The sequence below is a fragment of the Amyelois transitella genome, chromosome 3, assembly GCF_032362555.1.
Source record: "Amyelois transitella isolate CPQ chromosome 3, ilAmyTran1.1, whole genome shotgun sequence".
Taxonomy (NCBI): Eukaryota; Metazoa; Arthropoda; class Insecta; order Lepidoptera; family Pyralidae; genus Amyelois; species Amyelois transitella.
Genome location: NC_083506.1, coordinates 1010292 through 1022532, shown reverse-complemented (window position 1 = coordinate 1022532; position 12241 = coordinate 1010292). Strand labels below are relative to the sequence as shown.

At 34.9% G+C, this 12241-nt stretch overlaps 3 protein-coding genes across 10 annotated transcripts in view; 2 read left to right on the top strand and 1 right to left on the bottom strand.

The window, feature by feature from the left end:
- Positions 1 to 2806, top strand: part of LOC106133368 (obscurin) — a 144588-nt gene extending 141782 nt beyond the window's left edge. For all 7 annotated transcript variants that reach the window (XM_060950165.1, XM_060950166.1, XM_060950155.1 and 4 more), the window contains 2 exons: positions 623 to 772; positions 1661 to 2806. In XM_060950165.1, coding sequence (XP_060806148.1) covers positions 623 to 772; positions 1661 to 1804 — 294 coding nt within the window. In that variant the 3' untranslated portion in view covers positions 1805 to 2806. The remainder of the gene's footprint in view (positions 1 to 622; positions 773 to 1660) is intronic.
- Positions 2807 to 3357: 551 nt separating this feature from the next.
- LOC106133384 (NEDD8-conjugating enzyme UBE2F) lies at positions 3358 to 7443 on the bottom strand. Its single transcript, XM_013333091.2, has 3 exons — positions 7017 to 7443; positions 6745 to 6906; positions 3358 to 6416 (listed from the first exon to the last, which is right to left on the bottom strand). The coding sequence occupies exons 1-3, from the start codon at positions 7287 to 7289 to the stop codon at positions 6303 to 6305; spliced, it is 549 nt and encodes a 182-aa protein (XP_013188545.1). The 5' UTR covers positions 7290 to 7443; the 3' UTR covers positions 3358 to 6302.
- Positions 7444 to 7896: 453 nt separating this feature from the next.
- On the top strand, positions 7897 to 12100 carry LOC106133354 (vacuolar protein-sorting-associated protein 25). 2 transcript variants are annotated; one of them, XM_013333057.2, is made up of 3 exons: positions 7897 to 8080; positions 9733 to 10097; positions 10569 to 12100. In XM_013333057.2, exons 1-3 carry the CDS (start codon positions 8031 to 8033, stop codon positions 10679 to 10681), a joined length of 528 nt encoding a protein of 175 aa, XP_013188511.2. In that variant the 5' UTR covers positions 7897 to 8030; the 3' UTR covers positions 10682 to 12100. The 2 variants fall into 2 exon arrangements, with proteins under 2 accessions (XP_013188511.2, XP_060807358.1); XM_060951375.1 differs by lacking the exon at positions 10569 to 12100 and adding an exon at positions 8131 to 9359 and having other exon boundaries at positions 7900 to 7943; positions 9733 to 9862.
- The last annotated feature ends 141 nt before the right edge of the window (positions 12101 to 12241 follow it).

Here is a 12241-nt window from a genome sequence, read left to right as displayed (position 1 = left end):
ACACTCTTGGATAGGAGCCCGGAGTGTGCCTTGAATCCTGGATTGGGTGAGTCAGGTTTTAAACGTTTGATCTCCGCAACCTACGCAGGGGACTGACCTACGTATTGGATCGATCATGGTGACATATCCAGTTACCAAGCTAAACATCTCCTTCGTGCGCTAACGGTTCAAGCACCTGTACAAGGAGATCACCCAGGTCAGTATGTGGCGACATCTGTGAGAACTAACACTCTTCTCCTTCCTGCTGGCTTTAGTCACACTCTGGGATAGGAGCGTGCCTTTGACCATGGGTCCTGGATTGGGTGAATCGGATTTTTGACACGGAGCGACTCTCGGCTGATCTCCGCAACCTTTGCAGGGGAACCTAACCCGTATTGAATCGATCATGGTGACACATCCAGGTTCCAAGCAGAACATCTTCATCAACATCTTCGTAAATAGTAATTGGCACATGGCCGAAGTGTAATCCGAATCCAATGTCTTTCTTCTGGAGACCAAGCAGAGCATCTCCTTGTGGTACCGATGTGACTGGGGATTTTTTGTTTGGAAAATTTTGTCTTAATTATGACTTTTGTGTCTCAAATTTCATAAAATAGTGATGCAACATTATTTTTCATTACAGGAGGCGACACGTTTCCTAATGTTCCTGTTCAAGAAGGTTCCCCTGAAGAGGCCTTCGGCCGAGGAATGTTACGAGCACCGCTGGCTGACGCAGAGCGACTTCATGATCAGGAAGCGGGAGAGGGCCGTGTTCTTGGGGAACCGGCTGAAGGTAACCATGTCATTTGCAAATAAGGTTCCTCATGAGGAATGCTGTAATGCGATTTTATAGGCAACGAGAGAGATAGAGAGAGACGTGTTTTTTAGGGAACCGGTGGAAGGTACATTAAGAATCTTTCTCTGAGAGACAAATAGACCCTACATTCTTGGTTAGTCTTCTTCCCCATGGCTTTAGTCCCGGTTGCATCCTCACCACTCTAGAGAGGAGCCCGGGGTGTGCCTTTTACCACGGATCCTGGATTGGGTGAGTCAGGTTTTTATACGAAGCTACTCCCATTTGACCTCTGCAACCTTTGCAGGTAAACCTAACCCGTATTGGATCCGTGGTTACACATCCAGTGTCCTGAATGTGCAGGTTTCCTCACGATGTTTTTCCTCACAGTAAGATCATCGCTTAGTGTTCAGGCTTAATGTACATAACTTTGAAAAGAGTCATTGGTACATCGCCGCGGTGGGATTTGAACCTGTGCCTTTCTGCGCATCACGCATTTTAACCGGACACACTACAGACTCTCTTAAAGTAATAAACGTCGGTAAGAGTAAATAGGCATTGTTTGAGCTTTACGTGTGCCAATTTAGACCTCATTTTGCTTAGCAAAAATCGTAGACACATTAAAAGAAAGCTACATTAATCCAACTCGTTCCACAACTACTTACAAACGTCAAGATAATTATGAAGAAATGTATTAGTCCTGGTAAAGGATCAGGTCAAGAGTACCCAAAACCGCCGAGCTTGCATGAAGAGAGTTATGAATGTGGATGAAGCGAAGGAAGTGTGCAGAGATCGTGGCAAGTGGAAAGAGGTAGTCTCTGCCTACCCCTCCGGGAATGAGGCGTGATTTTATGTATGTATGTATGTAATGAATTGCATTCTTCACAGGAATTCTCCGACGAGTACCACGAGAGAAAGTCGCGCGAGTCGTCGGAAGCGGACTCTGTCTCCGCCGCATTCGGCGCGGCGCGGCATCTCACTCGCTCCAACAGCATCCAAGACGAACTGCTCACTACTTTCTCCACGCACTGATACAATCATCATCCATATACAATCATGTTCGTAGAAATCGGAATGCCATTTGTATTTGAAACTGTAGAAATGATTCTTCGTCACGCTGATTGAATAAAAAATAAAAGACGTCTCACATCTCATTCTTTACGTCATTTTATATGCAAAATGACGTATGAAGTCCGATTACTCAAATCATCTATAACTCAATGATTAAATTCTGCTCGTTCATTATCTGTAGTTTTATATTTAGGGATTATGTGCTTTATTTCAATATAATTAAGATCCATTTTCAAACGGACGGACGGACGAACATTTTATCTAATAAGTTTAATAACACTCAGAATTGAGATGCAATTTGAACAATGAAGACTTGTATAAATCTTATGTTATTCCAATTTCTACGATCTTTATCACTGTTGTTGGTAACGTGGTGCGCGGTTGGGGGTTGCAAGACTAAAACTAGTATAAAATACTACATATTTAAAATAAAATTTAGTATTTTTATGGTCGGCATAAAGATTTGGTGTCTTATTTCGTGGAGTACCGGCCAAAAGTATCTAAACAAATTTTAGCCCTACAAACACAAACAATATTAAATAAGGCGCTGTATATAAAAGATGATAAAATGCTTAACTGTTATTGATGACCACGATTGATTTCCTATAAAAGTGAAAAATTAATAAAAATGCGCAATAATTTAATTTTTTTTAAGAACGCGATAGATTTACTTTAAAAAAAAAGTAAATTAATTTACACCAAATGTAAACTTAGTTTAGAATAAAATGCTACTTTAATTTGCGGCCACAAACTGCACACCACTTTACACTCCGCCCATTTTTTCACGAATCGTGTATATTTTATAACGCCCAAATTCTAGTCATACAGAAATTTTGTTACGAAAATTGTTATTGTTAAGCTATTTATTGTATTTATACAACTTTTTTCTATTTATAATTTTTACTAATTGGTACGATTTTGATGCTCCGTTATTAATGTTGTTAATAAAGAGCATTGATTTTATTCGTTTTTTTTTTAATTCCTCACCCGTATAAACAAACAGCGAATGTGTTAATGTATAGTGATTTATTTTTAATAATTGTTTATAAAGATCGTTTAAAGCCAGGTGGTTCCCGTGCACTATAGAATGTGACCATTCCATTAAATTCTTGTAAGTTTCGTAAGAGGCGACTAAGGGAATAAACACTTTCAGGTAGTAAAAAATACCTGACCAATCCTTGATCGAATCTTCGCAAAACTCTCTTTCCCATAAAATAGACGTAAGATGGAATTCAAATTTATGACCACGGATTACAGACTAGTGACCTAAAAGATTCCTAAGTTAACAAAAATAGTAATAGATTTATTTTCCTTTGCAAGCCAAATTCGACGACAACCAATGTTATTAACAAAAAATATGACAATTATTATGTTGAATGAATGAAATATAAAAATAATGAATATTTTTTTTTTAAATTTCAATTTCTTCCTTTGGCTTTCACAGGTGGCAGTCTGGCAGACTGTAAGGAATGTAATAAAAGTCAAATTTCGTTAAAACTGACTATGTATATTGTATATTACAGAACAGTTTTAAAATTCTTTATTGCAGCAATCTCACAGTCACGTTTGATGCGCGTGCTCATCGTGTGGTGTACAGGAGGATATAAATAAATATTACCTATATTTTATTACAAACAGAAACGATTTACTTACAAAAATGCATCATTGAGGTAGCGCCGCATCGCGGTACGTCCATACTGCATTTTTGTAAGCAGCGTGTACAAAACATTCATTAATCACGTCTTTACTCCATACGTAAGGCCAACATACTGTCTCTCACGTTCAGCTGAGATGTTCACCTTTATTTGGATCGAATTTTTAGGTTACATTTATTCTGAAAGTGACAGTTTGCTAGCCCATCAGGTAAGAAGATTTTCAAGTTTATTCCAAAATTTCTTCATTGGCTATTAACCTTGATTATAGCTACGCCCATGTTTTCCCTGTAGGTAGCTATTAAATGTCTTATTGACATTATCACCAGAATCCAGATCGAAGAAATTCATAATATTATCTTAAAATAAAAGGGTCTAGTGTCGGGTGTGGTAGTACTCATGTTTTTAAAAAAGAATGTCAACAATTTAGATTATATTAGAAATCGTGTTAATCAAAATATGTACATATGTCAAATTAGTTTATCTACGTTTTAATCAAAATATGTCAAATTATTTACTACATTTCAATAATTTGATTATATTCATAAATTCATAGGATAACAATATATAGTACATTTCAAACCGACACTTACCCAGCAGCAATCACACACTCAAAACTTTGACACATTAGAGATGAGAAATATCTACAAAAAGGCTATTACCACAAATAAAAGATATTATCACGATTTTGGAGTATTCATTACAATATATCTACAGAACATTGCATTATTAACTTTAGTATGGTCTTAATTAAATATCAGTAACAATATATAAAAATTCTATTCTCTATTGTAAGAAAGATTGGTAAAAATATGTATCTGCCTTTTCAGCAGAGGGCTCTTATTACTCAAATTTACAAAGCCGAATAAAATTATGTTAAAATACATTTCTAGCTTCTATATTGTTCTATATACGTCATACAGTATGTATGTATGTTAAGGCAAACAAGCTTTCAAATCCATTATTATGGTGTGCGAGTGTTAAATATACTTTTAACTTGGCTTCAATATTAGACATACAAAGTTCATTTCGAAACCTTTAAAATTAATAAAAATATTAAATACAAAAAAGAGGTATAGCAGGAGTAATTCTTAAAACCTCCATAAGTTAAATCAATAATGACATTAAGAAAATGGTAATTACAAAATCAATTTAGTAGCTGGTCAAATCGTCATCTAAAAGGTTTAAATTCAATAGGAAACAATAATTTGTAATATGTTCCAATTTTTATTGTGCCATTTAATTAATTAAGAATAAGACCAGTAACTAAGGCCAAGAAACTTAACAATTCCATAGTTTTATCTTATTCTGAAGCCTAGCATAACTTTATCATGCTACAAGTGATGTAAGCATAGCATGTTCATTCAAAGCTAAACATTACGAGTGTATATGTTTTGTCACCCTGCTGTGTTCTCGTTAAATTATTCTAAATTAAGTAGTACCTAAGTATATCACATACTCGATAGCTAACATTATTAAAAAAAGAACTATGTATATATAGATGAGAGGCAAAGCACAGTGCGCGACACGTAAGTCGACACCAGTTTGGTTCAACTTATAATCCGTGTACTGTAGGCTAAGTTAGGAAGTTAAAATTTTTTTAAAGGAAATTCTCATATATTATTTATCAAGAATGTCATAAAAAAGGAAATTTTATAAATAATAAAGGAAGCACAGTTGTTTACTTTGCCCATAAAAGCCATCAGTTGCTTCTGTAACTGTTTCGATGTACGAATCAACCAGTTTCCGCCTGGGGCTATGCCCGCATTATAAGTGTTTTTGTCCATACTTCACACTATGTAGTTTCATGGAGATTGACGGCTCAGTGTTTTTGACATGAAAGGCAGACAAACAGACACACACACTTTCACATTTAATAACATTAGTATGGATTAAGTGTTCATGTGTCCAGTGCACCTATATAGCAGGTTATGCTGTTTTGTTAAAAGAGTCTTATAATTTCTAATAAAGTTTATCTTCTAGAGAATAAAGTTATTGTGGTATTTCATTATCATTATATTTTCTTCCATGCTTGTGGTTGATTAGGCTTTCATGTTTAATGGTGTATGATAACATTTGGTTGATATCATCATTTAAATGAATGAACTGATAGATTATGGTACCGCCATAGAAGAAGTACTGTACTTATAACCAATACTACTTTCATGGACAAGGGCAGACTTTATACAGACAATTTTAAAAATGACAATAAATTTTAAATGACCCACAAAATAGAGGAATGAATTTAAGTCGTGTGGTTGCCGGCACCAATACAAAAAAGAATAGGACCACTCCATCTCGTTCCCATGGATGTTGTAAAAGGCGACTAAGGGATAGGCTTGCAAACTTGGGATTCTTTTTCACGCGATAGGCTAGCAACCTGTCACTATTTGAATCTCAATTCTATCATTAAGCCAAATAGCTGAACGTGGCCATTCAGTCTTTTCAAGACTGTTGGCTCTGTCTACCCCGCAAGGGATATAGACGTGACCATATGTATGTATGTATGTATGAATTTAAGTCCAAAACAATTTAACGCTAATCACTGATATGGTGTTTTCTCTCATGTCATTTTTGGGCCACACTGATTTGTTTCAATAATTTTTTTAGGCTAGAGTGACAAGCATTTCTTATTAAATGCAAACTTGAAATTGCACGCCTGACTGGTACAACTTTAAGTTTGCATGTATATCCTTACGTCCCATCACACAAAATATAGAGATCAAACACATAAAAAATTCATTCCTCTATTTTGATTACCTACTATGACTTAGTATTTTGAATGTTGGGTCACCGCGTTGGCGGTTTCATCTCTTACCCTTAGCAATGTATTCCTGTACCTTTGCTTGGAATTCTGTCTTGTTTTTATTATACATCTCCGCTGCTTCAATGTTAAGGGGATCCTCAAAGTTTAGAAGGTCCTGGAAACAATTAAAATAGAATTATACCCTTATAAGGAAGAGCCAACCAGCTGAATGTGGCCTTTCAGTTTTTCAAGACTGTTGGCTCTGTTTACCCCGCAAGGGATGTAGCTGTAATTAAATGAATGAATGAAGAAAGAGGTATTACTAAATTTGTGACTTCTAATGAATTCTTTAAATTCTTACTCAATAACTTATATAACGTAAACACACTTATAATAGATATCCTGGGCTGATGTTAAAAAGGTTTTTTCTAACTGTTCAAACCACCAAAACAAAAAAAAAAATATATTTTGTCTCTTGTATTTTTAAACTGTGGGATACATACCGTAAATAAAGAATTTAAACCCCAAACAACATCCTTCAATCTCCTTGTGGGCGCCCAACCGTGCTCGTCTATTGAAGTTTGTCGCAGCAGTGACAAACAGATATCTCCGTCGGTGTTGATGTTAGGGTGCCAAAGCCTTGTCAAACACTTTACTTTTGGAGGCTGAAATTTTTTACATTATTATTAATTTTTTTACAACCAAGTGAAACACTAATTTAGAGAATACCTAATTATAAATAAACATGCGCTTTAGTAAATAAACGGTTACTTACGGCCATATTATAATCCTCAGTCACGAATACACTAAATTTGAACTTTCCTCCTACCCAATAACCTTCATCAGGTGCCACCGTCAAAACAAACTCACTAAGCACATTGGGATCCTGAAAATGCACACTACATGAAGCAGGGAGGTTCTCATTCATCTCTTGGACTTCTTTCACGAGCAGTTTGTCTCTTACTGATATTCTTCTCACAGGGTCACTGCTAATGCCATTTGTAGGCTCGGGGTGATCTTTCTTCAACCTTCTATTGAGCGTAATCATTTTATTGAGTATGAGAGTTTGAGTTATTAAAACCTAATGCATGCCAATGCTGTAATGTGGATATCACTGTATAGCCTGGGTAGAATATCACGAAAATCGTAGAAATTGATAAAAAAAATAAGTAAAAAGTCTTCGAACTTATCCATCAAAACAATGACAGCCAGCATTGATTTGACAGTGTCAATCTATCAGTGTAGTGTCTAGTGTAACTTAACGACAGCACCTCACAGCACAGCAGCGGTTGATATTGTCAAGAAGGAAATGGCAAAGTAAGCAAGCAATCTTGGTACAGTGCCTAAAAAGTGGAAAAAAACTGCACTGCAGCAATGTCTTTTTCATTTTATTTTTCTAAGGTTTAGTAACTCGATTTACTAATTTTGACTTCCATATTAAAAAATATAGAAGTGTCTATTCCACAGACATAAAAATGAATAGAAATATTTATAAATCTGTGACTTATTCATTACTTTAGATAACTATCTATCTACCTCTTACCTAACTATATACATATAGGTCTGTATACAGGCATACATTGGCCATCTTTGGGTCCTGGGAAGAAAAAGAACCAAATTAATTGTTGTCATTGTCACTGTCATTGTCAAATGATTATCAGCTGAGCTGCTAGGACAAGTGTAACCTCTGTAAATATTTATTGTAAGTTTATTGAATTAAAAACACACATACATTAATATTTATACTTTACATCAAACGTTAACCTTGTGTCCTTAAAAGATTATTATTATGGCAGAAATATCGTGGCCTTGGCAGTATAACTTTCCCCCATTTTTTACGTAAGTAAATCTTGTTTAAATTTGTTCAGCATCCGTTTCTTACCTATTAGGTGCTGCGAGATGAGTTGGAGAGATTTTTCCTGGAAATATATGGGAGAAGGTAACGCCCACGTAGTCCTGGAAATACTTAACTCCAATTATGTGCTTCGACTTATTAAAAAAAAATCTACCACAGACAAGATTGATGTAGAAAAATCTGTTGAGTTCGTCAACAAAATTATGGTTCCATTGTTATTTCATCATTCACTTGAGCTTTGTGAAATTGTTACACTAGAACCACATGAAGTAATAAAATTGAGTGAGGAGTTGATGTCACTTCGTCCAGAATATAGGAGAATCAAATCTTCATTCAGCCACCTTGCTATCAAAGCACCAAATTTAAGCATAGTTAGTCCGAAATTTGTAACAAATTACTGTTTAGAAATCAAACCAAAAGAAGGTTTTTTGTCCAATAATCTGCGAAGATATTCAAAGTGTTATTTCTGCTTGAAACAATACTTGAAATTACAAGAAAAGAAAATTGACTCTGTCAGTCATTATTGTCCACTAGACTTGTTTTCCGGTGACAAAGTGAGAATGAGAAAGGCTCTTCTGAATCTCATTAGCAATCCACAAAATAACTTGAAATTCTTTAGAAATGGAATGCTTATTTACCATGAAAAATCATCAAGAAATCTTTTTGATAGCATATTAGAAGAATCATCTATCTTTGGAGGCAATATGACTTTATTTCTTGATAGTATGATCAAAATATTACTCAGTGGTTATGAGGATAAACCTACAAATGTACCTGAATCAAGTAATCATGTTATTGAAGGCAAAGACGCAGGTTCCTGTATTGAAAGAGATAACTTACATCCGGAATCTTTCTTGAACAATTTATTGGAGATACAAAAGCTATCAGAATTAAATTCTGATGATTCACCTTTTGAAGGCACTGAATATGTGTCATCAATATTGCGACTCATAGATGAACAAATCATTGATTTGAAAGAGAAAACAGATAGGAAAAGGTTGTACTCGCTCTGTGATCCAAGATACTTAGCGTTAATATCAGCCGTTGCCAAGGATTGCTCCATAATGATCAGTTTCTCTCAAAATCATGAAAACAATATTCCCGTCATAGAAATAGGGGATCAAAAAGTGTCATATAAGTTATCCGTGACAGATTTAGAGCCTAAATCGGCGCAGACATTGTTGAAAAGAAAAGAGACAGAGAATAAATTGATAGAAATTTATAAGAAGCATATCTGTAATATAGGATATTAAGAAAATTTTTGTAAGTATTCTCATCATAGTGTATTTTCGTACCTATCCAGCTTTTGGCGACACATCTCTGGATCTGCTTAATGCAGCATGAGAGTGACCTTACATACAAGGTTTTATCTTCATAAAAATATTTGTCAATGTGTAAATTTGACCTACCCAAAAGTTTACTGGAAGAGATTGCATTAGCAATAAGTCTGCCTTTGTACTATCTCTGTCTGTTTTGTATGTTTAACTCTTATGGTGCAATTAATTATCTATCTATCTAAATTTGTGATCCCCGTCTTTGATGTGCAAGATGTGACCCTAATTTTACTCTACACCATCTTTTCCCTTCTATACTTATATCATGTACATCTTAAATAATCACAATTCCATTGTTTCAGCATCCAGCCACACACGGAAACAAGAACGAAACAACTAGAGGCGTGGCAACAACTCATAGCAGAATACTCGCAAGCAACAAAACAATCGACCATAGACATTAGAGAATCACAGAACTGCCCACTTTTCAACAACACTAAAATCAACAGAAAATTATCACAAGAAGCGATATTGACTATATTAGAGTATATGTCAAAAACTGGCAGAGCGGCTGCCGTGGACAAAAGTAAAAATGTTTGGGAGATATATTGGCATTCGCTGGATGAATGGGGCAATATGATATACAATTGGGCGAGCAGTAACGGGTTAAATAATGCAGTTTGTACGATATTCGAGTTGAGGGAAGGTGAAAACACTGTAGATGAAGGTGTGTATCTAATTTTTATTTGTGTAGGACTGACGCATGTTGTTTGAACTAAAACTTTTCGTCTCTGCATATTTTGATTGTATATTTTTTTTTATTGCATAGAATCTTAAAAGTGAACTTAATGCTAATAGCGTTCTCTACTAGTCGACCTTTAGAAAATAGCAATCCGATAATATAATCAAGTGATAATTTGATCCACTAATTATAGCTCTCTGCCATTGCATCCGATTAAAAAAAAGACAGCATGTTAACATGTCATTATTTTGGCGCTTGTGCTGTCTCGGTCTGCCAATGACACGCCTATGACCACAATACAGGAAGACAGTGCCAAGAGGCTTAAAAAATAACCATATAACGATCAGCTGTTCTGCTGATCCCATATTCCATTCACATCCTAAATTCTTTATGAAGGTAGTATCTATCTACATCTTTCAAAGCTCTATTTTAAGCGAGTATCTTCTTCAATTTCAGAATTCCACGGACTAGACATGAATGTGTTAATAAAGGCGTTGAAATCACTACAAACGAAAGGCAAGTGTGAGCTCATGGAATTTGATGACAATCAAGGCGTCAAGTTTTTCTAGAAAATTCTTATAATTATAAGTTGATAAAAGGCATGTTGACGATTTCTTGAATTGTGTTTTAAGAGGCACCATGTATATCAAAAATGCGCATGCATTTAAGAGGCCGTAATACTCGGGCCACACATGTTTATCGTTTACATAATCCTCCATGCTGGAAAAGGCTTTCCTACAAAGCATTTACATTTTGAATTTTTTAAACCATAGTTTTAAGCAGTTCTTCTCTGCTATCTCTACCTGCGATTCCATTATTAATTAGATAATTTCTTCAAGATGATTTCCTTTAATCCACGTTCTTGGTTAATTTTTAGTAACCAGATATGAACATAGATTTTTTTTACGAAAATGGAATCGTAGATAAATTTTAACCATGACAGTCGAGGAGGGCCGCTAGTTATTTCATACATTGGCAATATGCCTAAGAAAAATAAGCACTAATTACAAAGACTTAAGTTTTTTTTTTAATGTAAATAACTAAATATACAATGATAAAAATATACTGCATTATGACTGATACGAAGACGAGGTGCTGACGAGACAAAATTAACGAAAAAACACACGAAAATGAACCAGAGAAACTGAACCTTACCTAAGTAACAATGCGCCCAATTCAATTGTCTGGACGTGCAGATTTCCTCACACAGAACTTAACTGCTATATTATAGTAGAAAAAAAATTGCTTGCAATTTGTCACAAAAAGTCCATGGAACAAATGTTCCATAAAAATTTATGGAACAATAGAAGATTTTTTTTTTTGTACAATGCTTAAATATATTTAAAAAAAAAGATTTTCATTTTTCAAATTATGTCTTTAAAATTTACGAGACTCAATATGGCCTCTGACGCAAGTACTGAAATAAACGCTCTTTAGAAAATCACATAAATAAAATGTACTGGACTGAACAAGATATACCTACTTTGACCAAACCACTACCTTGTGTACATGTATATTTGCAATTAAGTTTTGTCTTTGTATCAACATTATTTACAGTTGTAATTATAGTACATACATACATCCAAAAAATAACGTCTGTATCCCTTGCGTTGTAGACAGAGCCAACAGTCTTAAAAAGACTGATGGGCCACGTTCAGCTGTTTGACTTAATGATAGAATTGAGATTCAAATACTGACAGGTTGCTAGCCCATCGCCTAAGAAGAATCCCAAATTTATAAGCCTATCCCATAGTCGCCTTTTAAGACGGAGTGGTCCTATTCTTTTTTTATGGGTGCCGGGAACCACCGGAGTATGGACATGATTACCTATATATAAAATGCCTCAATGTTAGATAAAAATCAAAATCGAATAAACGAGACTTACTCTGCGTCAGTTGTTTATATATCTATCTTCTTAGATATGAACTGTTGGATGCATTTTGTTAAGTTATTGATATTTTAATGTTGCAAATATATTGCTTAATATTTTTACAACTTTTGTTTTATTTAGTAACTATTAATAGCAGAGCGTTCTTCTTTAAAGACCATTTCTATAGGCACTGAAGTGAAGGTAACTTTTACAGCTACTAGTTTACTAGCGTTTCTCACAAGTTGACTTTGATAATTTC

Bases quoted from the DNA above. Each gene is read 5' to 3' on its own strand.
- LOC106133384 (XM_013333091.2), bottom strand. From the start codon at position 7,289: ATGATTACGCTCAATAGAAGGTTGAAGAAAGATCACCCCGAGCCTACA. The intron at 6,907-7,016 runs GTAAGTAACCGT...AAAAAATTTCAG, and splicing joins CTGAGGATTATAATATGGCC to CCTCCAAAAGTAAAGTGTTT. The intron at 6,417-6,744 runs GTATGTATCCCA...AATTGTTTCCAG, and splicing joins GTTTAAATTCTTTATTTACG to GACCTTCTAAACTTTGAGGA.
- LOC106133354 (XM_060951375.1), top strand. From the start codon at position 8,141: ATGAGTTGGAGAGATTTTTCCTGGAAATATATGGGAGAAGGTAACGCC.